General features: G+C 35.6%; 1 protein-coding gene across 1 annotated transcript in view; it reads left to right on the forward strand.

Moving 5' to 3' along the window:
* DCAF10 (DDB1 and CUL4 associated factor 10) overlaps positions 1–27037 on the forward strand; it is a 48853-nt gene extending 21816 nt beyond the window's left edge. Inside the window, exons 3-7 of the mRNA XM_021004535.2 lie at positions 1695–1892; positions 9654–9856; positions 18070–18183; positions 21863–22008; positions 24112–27037. Of these exons, the coding sequence (XP_020860194.1) occupies positions 1695–1892; positions 9654–9856; positions 18070–18183; positions 21863–22008; positions 24112–24480 (1030 nt within the window). The 3' untranslated portion in view covers positions 24481–27037. The remainder of the gene's footprint in view (positions 1–1694; positions 1893–9653; positions 9857–18069; positions 18184–21862; positions 22009–24111) is intronic.
* The last annotated feature ends 231 nt before the right edge of the window (positions 27038–27268 follow it).

The raw sequence follows: 27268 nt of genomic DNA on the forward strand, positions 1-27268 counted from the left end.
TAATCATAGTTAGCTGTAGAATTAGGGATAACAATTGGTATATCCATGAAAAGTTCTTTCTTATTCAGAGATTAGTATTTTCAAAAAAATGAATTGTTGCAGATATCCAGTATGTATTTTGTAGTTAGAGCTTGTATATCTGACAATGTACTTTTCCCTTATATTGACTACTCAAGTGAGAGGAAGAATATTCCCCCTGCTAGACAGCATGTTTTATTATTTTGGGAGGAGGCTAACAGAGGAGCCTCTGTTTCCATAGTTTGAGTCCACACCACTGATTCATTGTTCAGTCCTAATATTCCTTATTTGTAGAGGTGTTTCCTCCCCAAAATCTTTCTCTCAAAATGTCTTTGGTGATTAAGTAGATGTAGGAATAGTAGATTACATCTTTCTAACTCAGAGTTGTAGCTGATTTTAGGGAATCCTAATACTTGAGTGACATTTTTTGTTCTTTTTGTTCTTTTTTTTTTCCTTTTTGGTGAGGCAGTTGGGGTTAAGTGACTTGCCCAGGGTCACACAGCTAATAGATGTCAAGTGTCTGAGGCAGCATTTGAACCCAGGTCCTCCTGACTCTAAGGCAGGAGCTCTATCCATTGCGCCACCTAACTGCCCCAATTGAGTGACCTTTTTTGGTTGCTTATTTCCCATTGTACTATTTTTAGAAAGGAAAAATACATTGGTTAATGAACACATTGGAACACATTATTTAAAAAAAAATTTTATTACTTTGAAGGAAATACTTCGATGATAGGAAGGTGTTACAAAATAGTGGGGGGGGATATGCTTATGTCTGGGATATATTTGCATTTAATGAAGTTTTTACTATATTTGTAAAATTTAAAAATTAATCCAACTATAAAATCCATTTAATCAAAATTGAAGACAGTAAAAATTGAGAGCCATTGTGCAGTTGTGGAGAGCCTTTGGATTGGGAATAAATATTGTAATCTGGGGATTGGGAATCAGGCTTTTATAAACCTTAAAATACCATATAAATGTGAATTATTATTATTTAGTTAATCAAAAATTATTTCTTATTACTATTTGGCCTAATACATTGAATCTTCCACTTGACAACTTTTGGTACTGATAATGCTTTTATAAATCAAATTACTTTTATAAAGGGGAAGGCTTATTAGCCATTGTAAATGTTTTGCCTCTGGTATTTGCTCAGTATGTGACTTTAGGCAAGTCATTTATTTTAACCTGTCTGAGCCTCAGTTTCCTCATCTCTAAAATGAAGAGGCTGAAATACGTGGGCCTTTAAGGTTCCTTCTAGCTCTATATTTATGAACAGACTGAAAACTCCATTTTGGTAAATTTTTATTAATAACAATTATTTACCTTACACAGCTATGTCCATAGTAATTCCTTTGCTGATATGTTTTTTGTTGGCACTAAAGTTTCTTTTATACATAACACATGTGCCAAATTTGCTTTGGATTATGAGTTAACATTAAGACTTCTATTATCTCTTGCCTGTTCTATTTCGCATCCCAAACAAAAACTGAGAATGTCTTCCTTTGTCCTCACTGTATTTCAGTTTGACCCTCCCACTACCATTGAATATCTTTAAAAAACCATTTTGTGGCATGATTTTTTTTTACTATTCTGATACTACTTCTAACTATATTTTGTTTATTAAGAGAGGGAATAAACTGATTCTCCTTTTTCCTTTTTTTTTTTTTTGGTAGGTTTCTGGATAACAGACTGTTTGCAACATGCTCTGATGACACTACAATAGCCCTTTGGGACTTGAGAAAATTAAACTCAAAAGTGTGCACTTTACATGGTCACACTAGCTGGGTGAAGAACATTGAATATGACACTAATACAAGACTCTTAGTTACATCAGGATTCGATGGAAATGTCATCATTTGGGACACTAACAGGTTTGTGAGGAGGGGAACAGAGTAAGCTGTGAACCAGTTCACCTATTGGTTTATAAATCTTTAGAGCAGAAGGTGACTGAATAACAAGGTAAAAAATCCAGATCATGAAACTATAATTTGCTGTCTCTTAGTCACTTCTTATACATGAAGAATTTGAAAAACATACCAAAACTTAAAAGATTAATTAATAAGTGCCTACAAAGTAAGCGTGTCAGGTTTAAAGAAAAATATTTTCATAATTCTCTTCTTAGAACTGAAGTGTATTACAATAATAGATTACTTTTCTAGTACTAATACAGATAATGCTTTTTACCTAAAATAGTCTTTTATTAAGAATGTTTTCTCCTTTTTCCTGTCTGACTTAATGTTTATAATGCAATATTTTTAGTTTAATTTCCTTGTGCTAAAATGTTAGTTGTCTAAGTGGAAAAAAATTGTCATTTAAAAAACTTTATATTTACAATGTGCCATTACTATAAAGAGAAGCAACATGGCATAGTGGCTAGAGAGCTGACTTTAAGCCAGAAAGACCTTGGTTCAAATCCTGCCTCTAACACATACTGACAAGTTGCTTATTGTTTTTGTTATGGGCAACTCTCTAAGACTCCCACTTGCAAATAAAGTGCCAGACTACATTGGTAGAGGTTGTTTCCTCATCAGGGAGGATTTTATACCAATGAAATCACAGGTGTAGTCCTTAATCCCTATAATACCTGAGATGGCAAGGCCAGATCTAAAAAATTCTTTCAGAGAACAAATGGTACAAGTAGTGACATTTTATAAATATTCCACTGTCCAGGCCAGATATAATCTGTGATTTCAGAGAGAGAGAGAGAGAGACAGACAGACAGAAACTGACTGCCCCTAGGGTAATGATGCAGACCAGTGATTTCAAACTGAAATGAAGTAGAGAGCCACTAAACTGTATGTAAGGATCCCCACAGACCATATATTGACTTGGAAAAGCACAAATTAACATTATCTGTGTTCTATTTTATTTTTATTTATTTTGTTAAATATTTCCCAATTACATTTTAATCTGTTTGGGCTCCACTCATGATTGTTAAACATTTGGGAGTGTTTTGATATTTCTTATATTATAGACTTTTAGCAGCATCAATCTCACCCTTTATAGAGTGGAGGTCCTTACCATGAGGTCTGCAGACTTTTTAAAAAATATATTTTATCATTGTATTTAAATATAATTGTTTTCTGTTGTAATTCAATGTATTTTATTTTATGCATTAAAAAAGATTATTCTGAGAACGGCTTATAGGCTTTAAAAGGCTGCCAAAGGGTTCTATAACACACAAAAACTTAAGAACCCCTGCTTCAGAATGGTAATGTGAAATGTTAGGTTAGATGTGTGCTACAAGTCTATGTTATGTATAAATTAGTGTTAGCAGACTAGGAAATTGTTATTTTAATACTCTGGTTTCCTGGGTGTGGGTACCCTATCCACTGGTAAAGGTTGCAGATCACTATCCTTAGTAGATAGTTTCATGAGTAATTATGGCTAATTAGGGAGTTGTTACAGTAGAAATACAGTTTATTTCTTATCTCAAGGCAGTCTGAAGGTTTGAGTTTTATCAGACATGTGACCATGATTAAAATACCCAATTTTCTTGGAATTAGTTTCTTCATTTGTAAAATGGTAATAATAATAGAGAGTCCCATCTTTCTTAAAGGATCAAATAAGAAATATATGTCATTTTGTTGTAAAGTGTTATATAGATATAAGGTAATACTATCATCACCCTTTATTCTGTGGGTGCCTCAAGTATTAAGAGGAATGCATACATTCTTATCTGTTAACCAAAGAAAGTTATAAATGCATTTAAAGTTTTTTGAAAAGGATGACTATTGTCATATGATTTTAAATGGAAATCTGACTCACCTTTTTCACTTTTGTTTTTCATGTTTAACATTTGTGAATTAAAGCAAGTCTTTGAGAAATAACCATTTTTTTAAATTGGGCAAAGAATTAGTAGAATTTCTCAAGTTAGTGGAAAACTAAAATTAAACTGACATTACATTTTTGAGAACATTAGTATTGTTTAGTCTACTGATAGATCTGGAATCTTATTACTCACTGTGCTGGTAGGGATGGTAACAATGTATATATAGTTCCATAAATCCTCCCTATAGGGTTCACACAATGAAATAGATACCCTAGTTCTTTCGATATTTCATAAATAGAAGATTGTTGAGGGGTAAGATAGAGTACAGCAAATGCTTCCCATTCCCATTCCCCCCTTCTTCAAAAAGATCTTGAAAATGCACTAGACTGAATCCTAATTGGAAAATTCAAAGAAAAAAAAATCACAATGAAACATTTTTTCAGCCCAGGTTGGCGTAAGGAAACAGAGAGGTCTGCAGATATTTGAAGATGGGGTCTGGCCAGAAGAACATCATTATGGAGTACTTCATTACAGGTAGAAGAGAGAGGCTGTCCACCAAGGCAAAAGGTCTCAGATTTAGTCTAGAAGTCCCAGCTGACAGCTCAGTCACTCACTGCTCAGTTATGTATTACAGATCCAGGGTGGATGGAAGAAGGGACCTTTGCCTAGGCATGGCATTCCAGAATGAGGAGCAATTCTCTGTTATATAGAGAAAGGAGCAAGTTTAGAAACAGATAGCGACTATGTGGCTCTCAACCTAGGAGCAGAGAAGAAATCTCTTTTCCAGCCTGCAGCCTAGTCTGAAGCCTACAGTGGAGTAACTAGGGCAAGAATTCCAGACCAAAGGAGAGCCTGCACTTCTGTCACTGTGAACCAGTAGCACTTTCCAACCTGGCTTATGGTGGCTGACTCTATAGAGCAGCAGTCTCCTAGAACTCCAGCTGGGGCAAACCTGAAAAAAGAATCGCACCATGAAGAGCTGCTGTGGTGACGGTGATGCTCAAGACAAACCCAAAAGAAAAGAATGATTCTGCAAAACATCTACAAGCAAAGCCTCATGAAAAACACTGATTTGGCATAAATTCAACTGGAATTCCTAGAATAGATGAAATGCAAGATGAAAAAAAAGTTATAGAATATTTTTGAATGAAATGAGAGCTAGAGAAAAAATTAGAAAAGAAATGAAAGTTATGGAAAAAAGATGAAAGACAATTAACAGCTTGGCATAAGAGGCACAAAACCTTGCCCAAACAATATTTTGTGAATACCACTGCAGCATTCAAACTGTCCATGTACTTCTTGTGCTTAATTCCCATCCTCTTTTCTAGTCAATACATGGTCTTTATTTTATTCCAGTTTTGTGTTGAAGTCATTATTGGTTATAGGATACTTATAACCCACTATGACTTTTGTCATTCATTACCTTTTGGGTCACTTGCATTTTTGACTTTTATGAGGTCATTGTGTTCCATATTTTTATTAGCCGTAGAGTATTATCTGGAAAATATTGGTGTTTAAAAAGATGGACTTGAGTAATAGGGAGAAACTTGATCAATGAAAACGCTGCATACTTTATCCAAATTGTTCTGTTCTGAGCCACACTTACTTTCTGTCTACAGTACTTTACACACACACACACACACACACACAGACTAATAAAACTCAGGCTGTCTATTCTATTACATAAAGAATCCAAAATGTCTTCTTCGTCTTTTTGGCTTTTCCTGTGTTGATTGTTAGACCAGTTTCTTTTGAGTTGCAGTGAATCTTATTGAGGAGAGCCCATATGATTTAGAGCTTGATAAAATAAAAATTACAAAATAAATTACAAATCAAAATTTACAAACAGAAGCATCAGGAGAACCTTACCAAAAAAGGAATTTTTTTCCTTTGGATTTTATGCTGAATATCCAATATCAGAGATATTAAATATAGGACTCTGCAACACTTCTTAGTGCACCCTTGATTCAGATTAAAATGTAATTGGAAAATATTTAACAAAATAAACAAAAATAGAACATAGATAATGTTTATGTGGTTTTCTAAGTCAGTATGTGACATGCAGAGATCCTTAGGTAAGATGTAGTAGCCTTTGTTTCCATTTGCTTTTGATGCCACTACCCTACATGACACTGCTAATATCTTCGATGAGCATCTTCCCGTTTTGTGTTTCAATCGATTTAAAAAATTATTATGGACTAGAAAATAATCAATAAACATCAATATTTACATGTATAATGGATAGAAAAAGTGGATTATGTGAAACTGAATTGGTTACATAGAGATTTTTTTTTAAATACATATTAAATGTTATGGGATATAACCAACATTGCTCTGCTTGTCTTTGTCCTCTTCTGAACATTCTTCTGTTTATTAATGTATATTTTTAAAGTGTTTCAGTACATTTTTGTTTCTTTTTTTTTTAAACATTATTTTATTGCTTCAGTCGTCTGTCCTCTCCTTCCCATAACAAATGAGCTTAATCAAGCAAAACAATTTGGGTTGGACTGGACAAATCTAAAAAATGTATGTCTCATTCATGTCTCATTTTACACCTATGTTCTACTATATCTCTACCAAGAGTTAGATTGTATCATCAGTCTACTGGAGTTGTGATTTTTCATTGCATTGATCAAGAATTCTTAAAGTCTTTCACAGTTGTTTTCCTCAGTTTTCTTGTGGTCATTATATAAATACTCATCTGGTTCTGCTCACTGCATTCTGCATCAGTTCATACAAATCTCCCCAAGTTTCTTTGAAGCTCTTTCTTTCTGAATTTCTTAGGGTACAATAATATTCCATTAACTTCATATGCCATTTTTTGTTCAACCATTCCCCAATTTTCCAGTTATTTTGTCACAACAAAAGGTGATCCTTTCCCTCAGTCTTTGGTCTGTTGGGGTATGAGCCTAGTAGTAGTTGACTCAAAGGGTAGGCATACTTAGTGACTTTTTGGGAATAGTTCCAAATTGTTTTCTAGAATAACTCAACCATTTCATAGCTCCTCCAACAGTGTATTACTATGAAGATATTTTTATGTCTCCACACCAATCTGATGTGTGTGAGATGAAACTTTAGAGTTGTTTGAACTTGTATTTTTCCTATTATTAGTGATTTGGGCATTTTTTTCATGTTGTTGGTAGCTTGCTTTCCTTTTCTTCTGTTCATGTCCTCAGACTTCTTTTCTGTTGGGGAATGGCAGTTTTTAAATAGATATTTCTATCTTGCAGATCAGACCTTTTTCAGAGAACTTTGCTGCAGATATTTTTCCTATTTAAGTCTTCCCATTCTGATTGTAACTATTGCTTTTGTTTGTGCAAAAACTTTTCAGTGGTATGTAATCAGAATTGTCCATTGAATGGACCAATCTTACAGTGATTTTACAGAGATGAGAAAGTCAACTTGTGTGTCAGTAGTCGCTACTCTCTTCTCAGTAGTTTGTGTGTTTTGTTTTTGTTTTTGTTTTTTTGAGGGGGGAGAAGGGGATAATAGCATCTGTGATATTTTTCATTTTTCTGGAATTTTTCCCTCTTGGATATTTTGAAAATAGATCCCCAAGTACCTTTACCATTGTGTAAATCTGTGCTTATAGATTTCTTCAGTATGTTATGTATTTAAGTAGGCCTAGCAATTCCTCAGCTTCATATTGTTAAATACCATTTCCATTTCCTCACACAACACATTGGGTGCTATATAGATGTTCCACTGTCATTGATGGTAAGAATGGATGAGTATAAACACACTGACTGATCTCTTCTAATCCTTTTTTAGTGTTTCTTCTATCTAATTTCAACTCTAAATGTGGTTGGAATGTTTTGGCTTATGCTAATCTTTTTAACAGGGTTTAATCATTTCCCCCTGTACTGTATTTTACTGTTTTTTTTAAGATGATAACATATCTTCCACTTTCTTCCTCTAGTGTTTTACAAAGAAGTGTGTTCTCTTTTGCAGGTATTCTTTTTTTTTTTTAAATAATTCATTTGTCTTAACATTAATTTTAAAAATTTTGAGTTTCCAGTTCTCTCTTTCCCTTCAGGTTCTCCCCCACCCATTGAGAAGGCAAGCAATATCAGTTATATATGTGAAGTCATATAAAACATATTTACATATTGGCCATGTTGCCCCCCAAAAAAGGCAAGAAATTTAAGTGGAAAAAAGTATGCTTCAGTATATTCTCAGAGTTCCTTAATTTTCTCTCTGGATGTAGATAGCATTGTTCTTTGTGAGCCCTTTGGAATTGTCTTGGATCTTTGCATGGATTATAGTAGCAAGAGTTTCACAGTTGACTATCATTTACACTATTGCTGTTACTGTGTACAATGTTCTTCTGGTTCTGTTTACTTCACTTTGTAATGCAGATTTTCTTAATTTTTGTGTGTCATTGGCTTCTTTGTTAGTCTGATGAAGCCTATGGACCCCTTCTCAGAATAATGTTTTTAAATATATAAAATAAAATATTTCAGGTCAATCATTTTTTAGTTGTGTCCAACTCTTTGTGATCCCATTTGAGGTTTTCTTGGCAAAGACACTGGAGTAGTTTGCCATTTCCTTCTCCAGTTCATTTATAGATGAGGAAACTGAGGCAAACAGGGTTAAGTGACTTGTGCCCAAGGTCACACAGCTAGTAAATGTCCGAGACCACATTTGAACTTAGGAAGAGTATCCTGATTTCAGGCCTGGCACTCTACTGTGTCATCTCATTGCTCCAAAAAAAAGTATATAGGATTGCAGAGGAAACTAATTATAGTGAAATAAAGATGTAATTTTTCCCAAAGTTCAGGGATCTCCCAAATTCATAGTTAAGAACCTTACTCTAAAGAATTGTTGCTTTTTTCCCATCATCTCTCCACTTGGCAAAAAGATTAAACTTTTGTTAGCTGAAGCAGTTTCCAAGGTCTCTTGGTTTCTTTTCTCTGTACTGCTTGTGCTGTTTGAAAGTTGTTTCTCTTCATTGATGGGATAGGGAATAAAAAGTGTTCAGTAAACTTGTTTAATCTGGTATCCAAAGAAATAGAAAGTTCATAAAACCGCTTTTCCCCCTTTCTTCTACTTTCATGAAGACACAGAGAACAAGTAATCAAACTGTTACTATATTTATTTTTAAAAAGAATAAAAAGGGGGCAATTTTGAGTATTTTAAGCATAGTACAGATTCATTATAATCTATACCCTTTACATACTACAGTAGTAATTAGTATTCATAATGATGAACTTTAAATAAGTAAGATCCCAGACGGTTTTTCTCAATTTTCAAAGAAGTATTGTTATTTTCCCTTTAGTTTGTGTACTTTATCATATGTCAGTACTTAGAAAACTGTGATTGATATATATATATATATACACACACACACATGCATGCATACATACATAATACATACATACATACATATGTATACACACACATACATATAGTATCTTCCACTGAAGTCTTATCCCAGTACCTCTGTCTAACAAGGAGGTAGGTGACTGAGTTCTCAAGGTCTATACCAGTAGAGTATAAGTTAGAAGGCTTTGTGTACAAGTTAGCAACAAATTTTTTGTCTTGTCTAATGCAGAGAAGCATTTAACCAAGAAATTGGCCACCAGGCAAAAAATCATTTCTGGACACAGCAGTTTGTGAAACTGTCTGCTACTGCATGGTAGCAGTCATGGATCTGAAAGATGTGTGTGTGTGTGTGTGTGTGTGTGTGTGTGTGTGTACTCTGTGCTTCATTTTCCAGCTATTCTGGACAAATGGAAATGCATTACAATGAGGTTAGCTTTTTTTTTTAACCAATAGTTAACAGTGTTTTAAAAGCAATGCTTAGGAATTAATTATCTGGGTAAATAACTATTAAATGACAACTAATTCTGATCTGTAGGTGCACAGAAGATGGATGCCCACACAAGAAATTCTTTCATACACGTTTTCTTATGAGAATGAGGTTAACTCCAGACTGTTCCAAAATGCTGATTTCAACCTCTTCTGGTTATCTTCTGATTTTACATGATCTTGACTTAACAAAATCTTTAGAAGTTGGAAGCTATCCAATTTTGAGGGCAAGAAGAACTACATCAAGTTCAGGTAAGGCTTGCTCCTTTAGTAAAAAGTTTTTTAAAATTCAAAAGAGCATTCTAAGATTGAGAAAAAGAGGAAAGAATTAAAGAGATTTTAGGAGGCAGCTCAGTTCAGAAGGTCCTGAATGAATGATATTGAAGGAAGAACTTTCAAAACGTTATTTCTGTATTGACATAGCGTCCTTCATGTATTTGGGTGTTCATTAGTCTATGGTTCATTGCAAACAGTTGTTGCAGGAGAGAATATTAAATACACAAATGTTCTTTTACTATATTCTCTTAACTTGGTAGTTCCATTAATAATGAACACTTTAAAGATTCATCACTATAATTATTAATGTTCATAATGAAAATGACACATAGATATCAATGACCAGCTGGTAGTCAGTCAGCAAGCATTTGTGTGTCAGGCACCATGCTAAGCTGTGGTGATACAAAGGAAGACAAATACGTACTTTCTGCCCTCAAGGAGCTCACATTTTAATGGGCATGCATGTGTGCGCACACATGAGCACGCATGCACGCACACACACACACACATGTGTGCTAATATGCTAATACTTAAACTTCTGTGGAGTCCTTCCCTTCTCTTAGAACCAGATTTATTTATGACCACAGGGGGACTCCAGACAAGTTAGTACTCTGTAGTTCAGCCATAATTCACAAGATCCATGAATTCATTCTTTGTGGGTACTTCCCATACTTAAGCAGATCACAATCTCTCTGTACCCTCATAAGTTACAGTGGCCAAAATAATTCATCACATAGTGGCAAATTTTCTCATAAAATTCCAAACTTTAACTGGTCCTCAAATGATACATTGAAGCCTTTCTCATGGCGAGGAGCACTTGCTAGAGCCCATGTAGCTTTCAAGAACCCAGGGGTATTCCCATGCCATGAAAAGGCATTTAATAGGATTTGAATGGAGAATAGTTGAGTTATTTAATGTGTTCAATAGGGTTTTGTGGGAACCTGTTATTTATAATATGGTTTCTTTGGGAAAATATATGCTAAATTCCTATAAACTGAAACAAATTAATTTTTACAACACAAAATCTTTGAAAGTTGAGACAATCTTATTCTAATTCTTTGAGATTGCTAATGTAAATAGGCTCTATATAGCAACACCATTAATCCAACTAATTGGTTTATTAAATGGAACATTCCTTTTGTCAGAGATGTCAGATAATTTGAGTTTACTGTACTTTGACTTTCATAATCTTGTCAGTGTGGGTATTTCTCTTCTTTACTGTAGATCATAACCCATCTCTACCTGTTCTTCCTTTGTGATTTTTGTCCATATTCTCCTACAGATCTTCCACAAAGGATTTACCCAGCAAGCTGCTTCACGCCCCCCCCCCCCGAGTTTTTGAACATTTCAGGAGTACTGGTGCAGCTTTTAGGCTGTTCTGTCTATTTACTTGTTCTCCATACCTGACTGTCACCACCTCCATTTCCAATCATTCAGTTCCTCAGTAATATCTCTGACTCCACTTCTTAAGCATAACTCATCATAAGGAATTATAGTCTACTTATGTCCTCCATGTGTCTCTATTGCCCTTTGGGTTATACCAACTTTTAGCCTTAAGAGAATTGTGGTGTTTCAACATTTACAACCATGTGGCTTCATCAGGAGAACATTTGTGTTAAAAAGACAGTATTTTGAGGAGGTTGGGGTCATTAAAAGCACTGAAATTTTCCAAATTCAGTCCACTTAACTCCTTTCTTCCTGTTCGGTTCTGGGACTGACCCAATGTCCATATGCAGTATATTTCCTAGATATAAATAATGATGTTTATATTTAGAAATTTAACCACTGTCACTTACCTGCCAGAATGAGATCAAAAGAGCCCAGAAAGTACCTTAGTCAGTACCTCACTTGACTTATTTGCAGGAAGGAGAGAAATAACTAGATTGGACCAAGACTATATAGAGGACATCTTTATTGGAGGTGATACAATTGTAAGGGCAGTAGGGAAGCTAATATATAAGTTATCTGAAAAAGAAAAGGATAATATAGAGGTAGGAAAAAATCTTGGATCATGTTAATACTGAAAAAAAGTAACAGGGAACATAAATCAGGATGATGAGGATATTGGTAGAGAATAAACAAACTTTCCTAAGATATAGTCAACAGTGGACCACAACTTTACCACTCACAATTAACTGAAAATAGGGAGAATTATAAGATCCCATTGTGTTTGTTGATTATGAAAAAGCGTTTGATTTGGTAGAATTAAATGTCTCCTTACAAACTCTTTTATCGCAAGTTATCTCCTATCCATATAACAAGATCATTCAAGATTCCTTGGAAGGTGTAACAACAGAAATTACTCTGTTCATTGACCTTCTGATAATAAACATCAGGCTAGGCTTAAAAAAAAAAAACCTTAAACTGGCCAAAGGATATTTCCCACCTTGATGGAGAAGATCCATTGCAGAGGCCAGAGTGAAAAGGGATTTCCTATGGATGGTTAGGTCCTCTAGATCAAATTATTAAACTCAAATAGAAACTCATGCCACATACCGACTTAGAAAACCACAAATTAATATTATCTGTGTTGTATTTTTATTTTGTTAAACATTTCCCATTTACATTTTAATCTATTTTGTAGGCAGCAGTCAGGGAGTGAATTGGTTACCTTTGCTCTAGATGCTTTTGTTTGTGGATGACGTTGTGCTGATTGTATCAAGTCCCAGTACACTTTTGCAGAGGTTCCCAAAGTGGGTTATATCACACCCTGAAGGGGGCTCTGGAATGATCTTGGGGGATAGTAGTAGCCTCGGGTCCCAATTGGAGGTCATTGAATAAAAATAAGGGGACAGTGGAAGCATAAGGAAAGAAGAAAATTTTGAAAAACCATTCATACATGTTTCATCTGTTGTGTAACAGAGTCAAAGTCATAGTGATTACATTATTTTCCAGATAAACACACAAAATGCAAGTTACAACTGATCAATGGTCAAATCCGCTGACAGGTCTTAATAAGCGAGTGTTGGCGGGTGAGCATGTCACACATTGTTGTGAAGTCTAGCATGCATCAGCAGGAATATATCTGTGTAATGACTTGTTTACAATACAATACTATATGGTTCTATGATGCAGTATTGCATCATCAAAATTTCAATGCAGGAAAAACCCACAAATTTACAATAAATTATTAAATTTAAGTTGCCTCATTTTAAAAAATTACATTTTAAAAAAATAATCCAAATTTCAAAAAAAAAAAAGTTAAAGGGCCAAAGAAAGATTTTCAGGGGGATGCTAAGTAATTTTTTTAAGGGTCCTAAAAGAGAGCTATCCCATGGATCAGTCAACAAACGTTTATGAGCACCTACTATGTGCCTGGTACTGAGCTAAGCACTGGGGATACAAATAACAAAGAGACAGTCCTTGCCCTCATGGAGCTTGCTATCTAATCAGGGAAGACAATATACAACATGTTGCTGAAGGAGGTAGGTTGTGGTCAGAATGGGAGGAGGGGATGAGAAGATGATGTTCATATAGTTGCAGAGCAACTGATGATAAATGAAGTTAAGTGAGGGAAAAGTCTGAGCTCTCTGAAAAAGGAGGATTTGGGAGAAGTTTATTGCTTTGTTCTCCAGTCAGAAGGGAAAGGCAGCTGAGGGTGCTGAGGAGGTGTTTGAGTATCAAAAGTGAATCAGTTTTTAAGATGATGAGATTTCAAGGTCATGAGCTTTTTCTGAGGGAGGCCTGATGTTTGAGGAGTTGAAACCAAGCAGAACAGCTGGTGGTTTAAAAAAAAAATGGATAAACTTGAGTTAGGAAGACCAACCAACAGGCTATTTTAGTAGTCTGGGTATGAGGGAATGAGAGCCTAGGCTGAGTTGGTGGCAGTATCAGAGGAAAGAAGGGGACATATACAAGAGATGTGAAAGTAGAATTGACAAGACTTGTCAACAGATTGAGTATGTGGGGTGAGATGGTAAAGAAGCAAGGACGATACCTAGAATGTAAGCCTGAGTGACTGGGAGGGTAGTAGTACCCTCTACAGTAATAGGAAAGGTAGGGGGAAGGGAGAGTTTGAGGGGAAAGATATTAGTTCAGTTTTGGACATGCTGAGTTTAAGAAACCTATGGTACATCTAGTTAGTTCCAAGAGACAGAGATATTAGTGGAGATTTGGGCAGGATAAGTAGATCTGAGAATCATCAGCATAGAGATAATAAGTGAATCCATAAAAGCTGATGAGATCACCAAGTGCAATAGCATAGCAGGAGAAGAGAAGAGGACCCGGGAGAAAGCCCTGGGAGGGATACCCACTGTCAGTGGGAGAGGCCTGGATGTAGAGCCACACAAATGAATGAAAAATGTCAACTGCTGAAATATTGGATGGACACCCTATAGAGCTTGTCTAATATCTGAGACAGACACACAATGAGCTGGTCCCAGAGTTGAAAAGGAGAACAGGATGGCTTGCTTTCAGAAAATTGCAAAGCTTCCCTAGAAAGCAGAGGTCCATCTTTTCAATGTTAATCGCACCTCTCTAAGACTTTTAAGGTATATAGATGTTGTCAACCTATATTAAGAGAGAGGTTTACTCATATGGGAGTTCCCTATCCCAGTGAAACCATAGCCTCTATCCTTCTAAATGCCAGTGAGATGTGAAACTGCCAAAGAACTGAAGAGAAGTATCACACAGAGGACATTGGAGTGGCTCACGGTAGGTCTGAGCAGGCTGCAGCATGTAACCAATGAGGAACTTTGAAGAATAAGAATAAGCAAATCATCAAGGAGTTGTATGGCAGGAAGAGAAAGGGATTTGATCCTATGGCAAGAGTGAATGGTTACAGGAGGACCAGAGTGCTCCACTTGTATACTAATGTATTGCTTCAGTGGACTGATTCCAGATGTATGTCAAAATCTGAAGCTATTTTCCCCTATGTAACTCATTTGGCCAGTCTTTTTTGAGAATTATAGAATTTAGAAAACTTCCTAATGGGGGAAACTTGATAGTAAACTTGTGGGTTTTTTGTTTTTGTTTTTTATTATTATTTTTTTAAACTCACACAATATTTTTATTGATGAGAAAATAGTTATTGATGTTCTCCTAATTACCTTTTGAAGAAATTTACTGATTTCTTCCCATTTTCCTAGTATGTTTTTGCTCCTTGGGATATGTTACAAAATGATCCCTCACTGCTTTCAAGATCTTGTAGATCTTGGATTTTCTTACTGCACTAAGGTTCTTCTAGACACTCTTCTCAATTTCATTTTCTTAATGAATATATTTCACTGTAACTGTTGATGAGAATAGACCATTTAGAGAAACTGATATCTGTGCCATATATGTATTTTTCGTCTTGTCATTTTTATCTATGATATTTGATAATCTAGCCTTACTGATTCTTATCCCAAGCTTCTTGCAGATTTATTTACTCCTCTAATCCTCTTTGCTATGCTGTGATAGTGTTCATAATCTTTCATCATTCTCTTCCATTGTGCTTTATAAATGAGTTTTTTTCTAAACTGTGTTGCTATGTTTGTTGGCTATGGCGGTTTGTGGGCTTTTTGGGTGTCCTTGGTAGCAGATGCTTCATATTGGTAAACTTTGGCAGAAATGGTAGATAACTAGTGTCAATATCTCAGCCTTTTTATTAGTTTTCCAGTTTTTGCCATCCATGACTTATTTGAATTGGCCAGGTTAAAGCTGTTGGAATTATATATGGTATCTTCTCATATTTATCCTTATCTCTAATTTGATGTAGATTTTTGACCTTTGCTTAAATTAGTTGATGGTTTGACTGCATACCAAGGTATGATTCTAAAGTTGCTTTTACATTAGTAAATAGGTTTGTTTTTTTTTTGCAAGGTTAATCATTTTTCCTTTTTTTGGCAGGAGGGGGAGTAAAATTTGGTGTTTGCCATATCTAGCACCTTCCAACTCTTTTCTGGAAAAAAAAATAGTAATATGTAGATGTAAAGCTTCTGAATAGTCTACATACACACTCTATCTCGTGTGTAAATTCCAGAATTGTTTATAATCAGCTGTTGGTTAAAGAGAGATAATGATTTGAAAGACTTGCTTTGTGTTTTGATTTATAATTAAAAAGAGAGTTTATCTAGGGGCATCCAGAATGGATCATATGATTAGACCTCTATATGAGTGGGCCTTAAGAATTTTTTTGCAACTACTGATTGATACAGGCATCTTAACATGACACTTGGTGGCAAGACCTAGTGTGGAGCTAGCTTCTGTTAAGTTTTTTTAAAATTGCTAAATGCTTCAGGGATACCACACTCTTGGTGTCTGGAAAGGACACGTTAGCTACTCAGAGTTAAGGATTGTAAGAATGGGTCTGATATTAAGTGACAGGTCTGGAAAAAGACTGCAAGGATTAATGTAGGTTGGTAGGTAGGTTGGAAAATAATAAGAGAGATAGAGAAGATTGGGGTTTTTCTGTTTTTTTGTTGCCAGGAACTGTTATTTGATTGATTTATGTGAACACCGGAAATTGGTCTCCAGTGAGGGAACTCCTACCAGTGCAGAGCTCCAAGTGCTCTGCAGTATTGTTGTCTTAAGAGTTGCTGGAAAAGAGGTGACTTGCCTAGGATGTCAGCCATCATAGTTCACAGGCCAGGTTTTCTTGACTGGGAGGCCAGCTGTCTATTCACTATTCACTGTGTCATGGTGCCTCACACTAGGCTCTGTATTTGGGGGAGGGGAGGATATTTTATAGAATCCCAGAGATGGAAGTGAGACCTCAGAGGGCATCCTGAAACATAAATGCTCTCTATGTGCCAGGTACTCTCATAGGTACTGTGAATATAAAGGCAAAAAGTTGACCAACTCCTGTCCTGAAAGAATCAGCAGGTATATATTTAGGTCTGTTTTATATGTATATTACAGATGCATACATACATGGTGCACACATAGGTACACACATACACAAATATACATACATACACACACAAATATATATAATGTAATACAAACATGCTTACTTGGATCAGAACTGTGATTTTCTTGATGCAAGGAGCTCCTGCTGAGGAACTTCTGCTGAAGAACTCAGGATAGAGCCTTAGAGTGTCCTCAGTTAGCAGACAGGGTATGATGATTGTTTAGCAAAAGAAACTGAAAAGGAGCAGTCAGTTAAGAGCAGAACCAAGAGACAGCTATGTCACAGAAGAGCAGAGCAGAGAGGATTCAACAGTGTCAGATGCTGCAGAGAGCTTTAAGGAGGATGAGGACTGAGAAAAGACCTTTGGATTTTTCACTTAAGGTCACTGGTAACTTTGGACAGAGCAGTTTCAGTTTAATATTGAGGTTGAAAGGCAACATGATGTAGTGGCTGGAGTGCTGGCCTTTCAGTGAAGAAGACCTGGGTTCATGTTCTACCTTTTTCACTTACTACCTTGTTGACCTTGGAGAAGTCATTTCTTCTCTCTTAGCCTCAGTTTCCTCAGCAGTAAATTGAGCAGACTGAACTTAAAGTCCTAACTCTAAAGGACTCTAAAGTCCTTTCCTGCTCTAAATCCATGATCCTATCTATACTCCTTTATAGTGTTTTTAAAATGCTACGGTGTTCCTGGTTTTAAGATGATTAATAATTTTAAAATGTTTAATATGATTTTGAAGTCAGATTTCATTGAATTGTTCCCAACAAGGAAATTCAAGTAATGAATCTATTCCTTTTCTAGCATTAGAAAACAGTATGCATAATACAACAAATATTTTCATTGAGACATTGAGTGTAGCTATGGTGGAAAATGTTCTGGACTTGGAATCAGGGAGACCTGAGTTCAGATTCTCCCTCCTGTACTTACTGCTGTCATTGTTATGAACAAGCCACTTAACCTCTTCAAGTTTCTGTTTCCTTATTTGTAAAATGGAGGTAATAATACTGTAAGTACCTAACTCATGGGTTGTTGTGAGGTTAAAAGGAAATAATATGTATGAATTGCGTAAAATAAGTTTAAGTTGACATTATCAAACTCACAGATTTAACTTAAATTCAAAACAAATGATGCTGTACTAAAATTTTGTGTTTTTTTTAATTTTTATTTTTTTTAAAAGAAGATGTATGGAAGGAGGCCAATGTTTGGGGGTATGTTTGCTGTATTTAATCTTAATTGCAGTGTGACATGCATCACAATGTACTTTGGATGACACTTTAAAGAATGGTTCAGAAGTATAAAAAATTTAATAGGCAACATCAATTTGTTACATTCATGTTGGTGTTCTTTTGCATTTTCAAGATGTGGCTACTTCTCCAAGTTCATCTGCTCCTAGACCTTCTGGTTCACCTTGTCATCATAGTGATTCTAGTTCATTATCTGAGAAAAATGTGTCACGATCCTCTCAACGAGAAGGTAGGTAAAACAGTAGCGTTTTAATGTCTTGGAAAAACTGATTCCATTGAATAAGCTGAGAGTTTTCTCTTTAGTTTTAATCCATAAAAATTATTAGTTTCCTCAGTAAACTTTAAGAAAATGTTTACATTAATATTGTTGAATTCTTTAGGCATAGTCATGTGTTGGAGTTTGTATTGTTGTTTGATGAGGAGAAGATTGTGTCATCTAGTCTGGAAAAGACTGTTGACCTAGAACCCAAGAGACTGAATTTAGTCCTGGTTTTGCTACTAATTCTTATCTGGTTAGTTTGTAACTAGATGGTTAACTAACTGGACATATCATCCGACCTCTTCATGACTTTCCTTATCTGTAAAATTTAGCTCATATTTAGTTGTCTTCTAAGTTGTCTTAAGAGATTATAAGGGTAAAATGAAATATAATCCTGTCCTTTCTTTCCAACTGCTTCTCAGAATGATCACATAGTACCTTTGCTATGCCATTTCTCCTATCTGAAATCATTTCCCTGTAGTTTAGGTCCTGTTTAGCTTTAAGTTCTACCACTCATGTAAACTTCCCAGCCTACTTCCCAGTGTCCTTTTCAGAACATCCCTAACACTTTGGACCTCCATTATCCTATTAGCATTTTCATTTGATAAAATGCAATTCATTCAAGATTAAAAACAACAAAAGGAATAGATGTAAATCAGTTTTTATTCAACACAAAGCATTTGCCCTAAGCCAAAGCCAATAAAATAGGTCATGAAGAAACATTAGAATAATTCCCACCCAAAACAGGTGCAAAACAAGGATGCTTTCAGCACTTTTATTTAATGTAGTATTGGAATGTCTAACAATTGCCATAAGACAGGAAAAAGATAAGAGTGATTGACATTGGAAATGAACACAGAATATCATCATTCATATTTATGTATCTAGAAGTTCCAATCACTTCAACCAGAAACTTATTGAAGACAGTAAATTAGATCAATAAATTTGAAGAATTATTTTTATACTCTTATTTACTAATAATAAGGATTAATTTACCTAAGAATACACAGAATCTATTTGAGAAAAGAACTATAGAACTATAATGACCAAAGTAACTGGACCAAAACAACTGGAATGACAGTATATGTTGATAGATGTATTGGATTAATATAGTAAAAGTGGCAATACTTCTAAATTAATTAATTTATTTAATTCAATACCAATCAGAATTTCAAGGAGGTTCTTTAAGGAATAAAAATAATGAAATTTATGTGGAAAAAAAATAGAGAATATTAAACAGCACACTATAAAGGAATGCTAATTATAGTCTCATATATAAATCTCTAGAAAATGGTCAGCAAAAACTACTTGAAATAATAAACAACTTTAGCAGAGTTGCAGGATATAAAATAAACCCACATAAATCATGAGCATTTCTATGTGTTACCAACAAAGCCAAATAGCAAGAGATAGAAAGAGAAATTTCATTTAAAGTTACTGTAGACATAAAATATTTAGGAGTCTACCTGACAAAACAAAACCAGGAGCTATATGAACACATTTACAAAACACTTTTTACACAAATAAAGTCAGATCTAAATAATTGGAAAAACATCAGTTGCTCATGGGTAAGCCAAACTAATATAATAAACATGACAATTCTACCTAAATTAGTTTACTTATTCAGTGCCATACCAATCAAATTACCAAAAAATTATTTTATAGAGCTAGAAAAAATAATAACAAGATTCATCTGGAAGAACAAAAGGTCCAGAATATCAAGGGAACTAATGAAAAGAAATGCTAGGGAAGGTGGCCTAGCCATACCAGATCTTAAATTGTATTATAAAGCAGCAATCATCAAAAGTACTTGGTACTGGCTAAGAAATAGAGTGGTGGATCAGTGGAATAGGCTAGGTACACAAGACACAGTAGTTAATCTACTGTTAGATAAACCCAGGACCCCAGCTTCTGGCATAAGAACTCATTATTTGACAAAAACTGCTAGGAAAACTGGAAAAGAGTATGGCAGAAACTAGACATAGACCAATACCTTATACTCTATATAAAAAAAAAGTCAAAATGAGTACACAATTTGGATATAAAGGCTGATACTATAAGCAAACTGGGAGAGCAAGGAATAGTTTACCTGTCAGATTTATGGAGAACAGAAGAATTTATGACCAAACAAGAGATAGAGAACATATTGAAATTCAAAATAGCTAATTTTGATTACATTAAGTTGAAGTTTTTGTACAGACAAAGCCAGTACATCCAAAATTAGGAAGGAAGCAGAAAACTGGGAAAGAATTTTTACAACCAGTGTTTCTAAGGGCCTTTTTTTTTTTAAAGGCAGTTGGGGTTAAGTGACTTTCCCAGGGTCACACAGCCAGTAAGTGTCAAGTGTTTGGTCTGAGGCCAGACTTGAACTCAGGTCCTCCTGACTTCAGGGCCAGTGCTGTATCCACTGTGCCACCTAAGGTCATTTTTAAAATATATAGAGAACTGAATCAAATTTATAAGAATACAAGTCATTTCCCAATTGATAAATGGTCAAAAGATATGAACAGGAAGTTTTCAGATAAAGAAATTAAAGCCATCTATAGTCATATGAAAAAATGCCCTAAATCACTATTGATTAGAGAAATGCAAATCACACCTATCAGTTGGCTAACATGACAAAACAGGTAAATGATAAATGTTGGAGAAGATGTGGGAAAATTAGAACATTAATGCCTTGTTGGTGGAGTTGTGAACTGATCCAACCATTTTGGATTTGGAACTATGCCCAAAGGGCTATAAAAATGTACATACCCTTTGACCCAGCAATAGCACTTCTAGGGCTGTATCGCAAAGAGATCATAAAAATGGGAAAAGGACCCACATGTACAAAAATATTTATAGCAGCTCTTTCTGTGGTGACCAAGAATTGGAAATTGAGGGGATACTCATCAATTTGGGGAATGGCTGAACAAGTTGTGGTATATGAATGTAATGGAAGACTATTGTGCTATAAGAAATGATGAGCAGGTGGACTTCTAAAGAACCTGGAAAGACTTGTGTGGTCTGATGCTGAGTAAAGTGAGCAGAACCAGGAGGATGTTGTACACAGTAACAGCCATGTTATACAATGGGTAACTTTGATACACTTAGCCCTTCTCAGCAATGCAAAGATCTAAGAGATCTCCAAAAGTCTCATGATGGAAAATGCTATCCACATCCAGAGAAAGAACTGTGCATACTGTTTGCTCTTTTTTTTCCTCTTTTGTTTTATTTCTTCTTTCTTGTGGTTCCTACTATTGGTTCTAATTCTTCTTTACAACATGACTAATGTGAAAATGTGTTTAATAGGAATGTATATGTAGAGCCTATATCAGATTGCACGCCATCTTGGGGAGGGAGGGGGAGAAAATTTTAAACTCAAAAGCTTATGAAAGTGAATGTTGAAAACTAAGGATAAATTAATTTAAAAAAAGAAAGAAAAATGATCATCAAGGAGAAGGAATTATTGCTTATTAACTTTTCATATTTAGCTGTCATATCTTTTAAGTTGTGCCTATTGAGAACAGAACCTATAAACTTGTATAAGAGCAGCTGAATAGCTGCAAACACACCTGTTTTGAATCTTACTAAAGTACTGGTTCTAATATCAGTTGTATTGACTGTATACTCTTGTATTTACCATTCTTAAACTTTTTTGTTGCCTTAGGTGTGTCACCTCGTAATAGTCTTGAAGTTTTAACACCAGAAGTTCCTGGTGAGAGGGACCGTGGTAACTGCATTACATCTTTGCAGCTACATCCTAAAGGTTGGGCCACCCTTCTACGGTGTTCTAGTAATACAGATGACCAGGAGGTAAGAAACCAAAGGTTTTCCTTATTGTGCTCCATTTTCCGTGAAATGTTTTAGGTCTATCCTTTTAACTAATATTGGGTGGTAACCCTCGTACAAGTCAGAGATTATGTATAAGGCTGGGTACGATGCTTTAGCTCAACAGAAATCTATTGAATATGTAAGCTATTGTTAGATGATATAGGGAGTCCATAGTGTAACATAAAATAAAATCCCCCCCCTTTTTAGGCAGTTGGGGTTAAGTGACTTGCCCAGGGTCACACAGCTAGTAAGTGTCAAGTATTTGGTCTGAGGCCGGATTTGAACTCGGGTCCTCCTGACTTCAGGGCCAGTGCTTTATCCACTGTGCCACCTAGCTGCCCCTAAAATCCCTTTTCTTAAGGAATTTTTCATCAGTAATCCTACTGGTTTCCCCTTCTTCCCTCTCACTCTTCTGGGCTCCCCGAATTCTAACACCATTCACTTCACATTGTATTTGGGTAAGGGCTACAATCAGAATGTTTTAAAAATACCAGTATTTGTCCTTGATGTGCCAACATTTGACAGACTATTTCAGACAGTCTTACCACCACCTTTGCCTGGTGTAGCAATTGTAAAAAGTTTTCAGTTAAGGTAAAAGGTCATCTGGTATGAATAGAAATGTTCCAGTATAGTTGGCTATAATGTGAAATTTAGCAAAGCATATTATATTTTTGCATTTATTTCCATTAATTTTTTTAAGTTCTAGTTTATGGAAATTTGGAAGTGTGGTAAGTGGAAGATGAAATGACTGAGGAAACAAAGGTTCAAGCTTCCGAGCTTATCAGTTTATTAAGCAATGCATGCCAATTGCCTAACAAATTAGGACCAGACCTCTTCAGTTTAGGGCTGGATCCCAAATACAGGGATAGGCAGATTAAAACAATCAAATAAGACCAGTTAATTAAAGGAAAACAATTAACCAGGATACAAAAGTGGGTATTTTTGTTTCTAATTGGAGGAAAGATTAGAGACTTTCCAAGTTGGGAGGGATAGAGCAAACAGGTGAAATTCCTTGAAATCAGAAAAAGAGGTCCCACTCCCTACAAGTGTCTGTATTCAAAGGAACATGGAAGCAGTAACTGATTGACCAGTAGAGGGCCAGTTTTCAGAGAAGACATATGGGTTGCTTGAGATGTATGATTGTGAGAAAACTCCATGCATCAGTCTTTGGGTCTGACTGGATTTCTGATCAGCCTAACATAGGTCCTTATGCTTAAACTGCTCCCTTCCTTTTTTTTTTTTTTTTGGTGAGGCAGTCAGGGTTAAGTAGCTTGCCCAGGGTTACACAGCTAGCACACAGCTAGTTAAGTGTCAGGTGTCTGAGGCTGGATTTGAACTCAGGTCCTTCTGATTCCCAGGCCAGAGCTCTATCCAGTGTTCCACCTAGCTGCCCCAAGCTCCCTTATTTTTATTCACTGTTCCGCAATTGTACCTAAGGCTACTGCTGCCCCCCAGATTGTTCCAGCACCCTCCAAAGGGGCAGAATTCATCCACTTGGGGAACCTCTGGAACTGAGCTAGTTCCAGAATTGAGTCACAAGATGCAATCAGTGTGGTTCACTCTCTTCCTGCTACCACTTGTTATTCCAATTCCCTCACAAGTCATAGGGAAATAGGACTTGAAGGTACTGTCTTTTTCTTGGTACTTTTTGAAATTTCAGAGACATGGGCAGCCACAGTTTTTCAGGGCTTTAAAGTGCTACACAAAATGAAATGTATCATAGTAGAAGCTAGAAAAAAACTTCAAAGCAGAGAGTGAAGTCACATCATCTACTCTTTAGATGAAGGCAAGCTGGGGGATCTGAAATACACTGTGGGAAACTACCATTATGCATATCAGTTTTCTACAGTGATTTTATAAATTCCATTGGTTAAAATTTTTCATTTATTTTATAGGATCATAGGTTTTAAGAGTGGAAAGAGACATAGAGATCATCTTGTCCCACTGGGACTTGAAGCCAGATCCTCTGATTACAAATCCCATGCTGTTTCCATTACATCATGATATTGGATTTGTTAAGTGAGTTTGTCATATAAGAAACATTTGAGAACGACTAATTTTCATTTCCTTTCTTCTTTTCTTTAGTGGACCTGTGTCTATGAATTTCAAGAAGGAGCTCCAGTACGGCCCGTCTCACCTCGTTGTTCTCTGAGATTGACTCATTATATTGAGGAAGCTAATGTAGGCAGGGGGTACATCAAAGAACTTTGTTTCAGCCCTGACGGTCGAATGATTTCTTCCCCACATGGCTACGGGATCCGCTTGTTGGGATTTGACACCCAGTGCAATGAACTTGTTGACTGCTTACCCCAAGAAGCTAGTCCCTTGCAGGAGATTCGTTCTCTCTACTCTCATAATGATGTGGTTCTGACAACCAAGTTCTCTCCCACACATTGTCAGATTGCCTCAGGGTGCCTTAGTGGACGTGTTTCTTTGTATCAGCCAAAGTTTTAGGCACAGCTGACATCAAAAAAGGAACTCTTCTGGTGTTTGACTTTTAAATTACTTCAGTTTAGGTGAAGTACTTTCTTTATAGATCTTGTAAGTGTGGTTCAAGATCCTCGTTCCTAGGGGTCCATGAACATCCTAACAGTGACATAGGAGTACTCAGTCTAGCACTGGATGTTTGATACTGCATCTCTAAGTCAGACTCTATGCATTGTCTTTCCTCTTCAGCATTCCTCTGCTCCTGCTGATCCTGTGCCATTGTTCCTCTGGTTATGTTGCACAGTAGCTCGTCAGGGTTTTTCTTTGGGTGTGACTCTTGGTAGACATTGGGCAGGATTTTTGGTTGGGGTAGAAGGAAACTGGTCCTAGTACTGAATAAAGCCTAGAAGCCTGATGTTGGCATATTGGTTGTTACAAGTGAAATTATATCTTGTCCATTCATTTGGCCCTTTTAAATTGCCATTACTTCACTACAAGGACTAGATAATGAAAATGTTCTCATACATATTAGATTAGATTTTATCATAATGACCTTTGAAGTTTATTAAAATTGCTATACTAGTTTTCACAACATGAGGGATTTTGTTTATTGTAAAATAGTAGAAAAATGTTGTCATGTCTCCTGTAATTTGTTTCCTTTGTGTGAAGTTAAATTGCTAGTTTCCTTACTGTGTATACTTGTTTTTATTGACGGTTCTGAGAAGTGAAGAAAGGGACTTTTCTTTTTCTTGTGGTGCAAAAAAAGGTTCTGCTGGCTTAGCAGAATGCATTTATCATTGAGTGATGGGAGAAGCATCATTTAGACACTTCTGTCATCTTCTTTGCTGCAATCTATATAGTGTAGTACAAATTGTTATACTACCTGGGGCAAATCAGTGAGTAAAGATGCCCTCTCTTACTCTGCTTTCTTCCCTTATTCCCACTGGGAAAAAATGTGTGTTAAGAATACTGAGTTCTTTGAGAACTCTTAATTTGTTTCATTAGTGTTATATTTGTTAGTTGAGAACTCCAGCACTATTTCTAAGCTAATTGTCTAGTTATAATAATATTGATATTGTGACTGTATTGAATGAAATGTAACATAAGAGCACATACTGAATAGGTTTCGTATTTAAGCCAGGGCTGGAAATCCTTTTCCCCCTTTTTCTTTTCCTTCCTTTTTTTTTTTTATCATGGGCCTGAAAATCATTGGCCTACAAGCAACAATCAAGGGCCATACTGAAGAAATGACAGTTATTCACAGGTGGCCATGCCAATGCAAACATCCTCCTGCCCACTGTTATTGCTAAGTAACTATCATTGGTACTTGCATGTATTAAAATATTACTTTCGTAGATCTATATTTGTACAATACTTGTGAAGAGTTAGATTATAAATTAAGTAGTAGTAGCTCAGGCCTTGCTCTTGGACCAGAGATGACACATCCCAGCTTAGGCAGTAAACTTCATAACTACGAAAATATTGATATACTTACACCAAATGAAGCCAGTTTCAAAACCTGTTGAGCCAATTGGATTCTAAGAATTTCATTCATAAGGAGAAAAGGGTATTTTTTTTTTGTATCTTAGTATTTCAGTAATCAACATATGTGACATTTCTTAATAAGCCCTCATAACCAATCATTCAAATGTACAAATGAGCCTCATTTTAGCCAGTAGATACATTCCTCGTGTGTTGGGGAAATTTCTGTCCACTCAATCATTTTCTCACTGATTTGTATTATACAATTGGGACATGCTTTTCTGTAGAAAAATGTTGCCACAAGACATAATAAAAACCACTCTTGTGCATGCAGAGAACCTCTTTATGTGATATATTTAGAGAAAAATAATTTTCTGGGTGAAGGCCCTCAAACAGTGCTACTAAGCCAAAATAAATGAAGCCACAAAATGTAATTTATTACATGGAAACTTTAAATACCATATCAAAAATTGTGTTCTCTTGGGTACAGATTCATCTAAGAGAAAGCTGTTAAGTCATGTTCCTTGGCTTTTTACAATTCAATTGACTCCCTTGGTAAAGGTAATTACTTGTTTTTAAGAACTGACGGTTTTTGTCTTAGGGTGAATGGATAGTGGCTGTTAGTGATTATCAAATTTAGTATCCTTGGCAATTTGTTTTGGAAAGTTTTGGCATAACTTTCTGCACGGGTGGGGTGTCAGGTACGTATTAAAGGCTCTTCTCTTATGTTTTATTTCCTTGAGTGTGAATTTCATATGTAGCAAATTAAATCTTCTTTAATTGGAACACAATTTCCTAACTGAAATGTCTCAAGGAATGAGTAGGTGTTATATAATGAAAAATGGAGTGGAGATGAGCCCCAAATGAAAAATTAAAATTTTAAGAACTGCTTAGACTTTGTAGATCCTAAATTTTGTTAATAATGTTCTGTAATGACTGCACAGTAACCAGCATGTATTAAGTAGAAAAAGAAAACAGCATAAGGAGTGTTGTACTTTACCTGAAGCAATGAACCTTTTTTATTTCTATAATTTCTATTTCAAGTTAATTTTTTTCAAATTAGTTACATCTTATAGTAATAAAAATTCAATTTCATGTTAAATCTAGTCATTTTTATTCATAATAGGTTGTAAAACTTGAAGGTATATTGAGCAGTATTCCATTATTAAAGAGTTTCTAGCCTCCCTCAGCTTACTTAAAGTCATGACATATTGTGTAGCCTATTAAGAGAACAGAACTTTTGCTCTTTGTTGGGGGTCCTGAGCATAAACATTTGTATACATAACTACATTCAGGGGGTAGAGGAGTGGGTGGCAAATTCACTTTTAGTGTG

The sequence above is a fragment of the Phascolarctos cinereus genome, unplaced genomic scaffold (genome assembly GCF_003287225.1).
Source record: "Phascolarctos cinereus isolate Bilbo 61053 unplaced genomic scaffold, phaCin_HiC Scaffold_4;HRSCAF=312, whole genome shotgun sequence".
NCBI classification, from domain to species: domain Eukaryota; kingdom Metazoa; phylum Chordata; class Mammalia; order Diprotodontia; family Phascolarctidae; genus Phascolarctos; species Phascolarctos cinereus.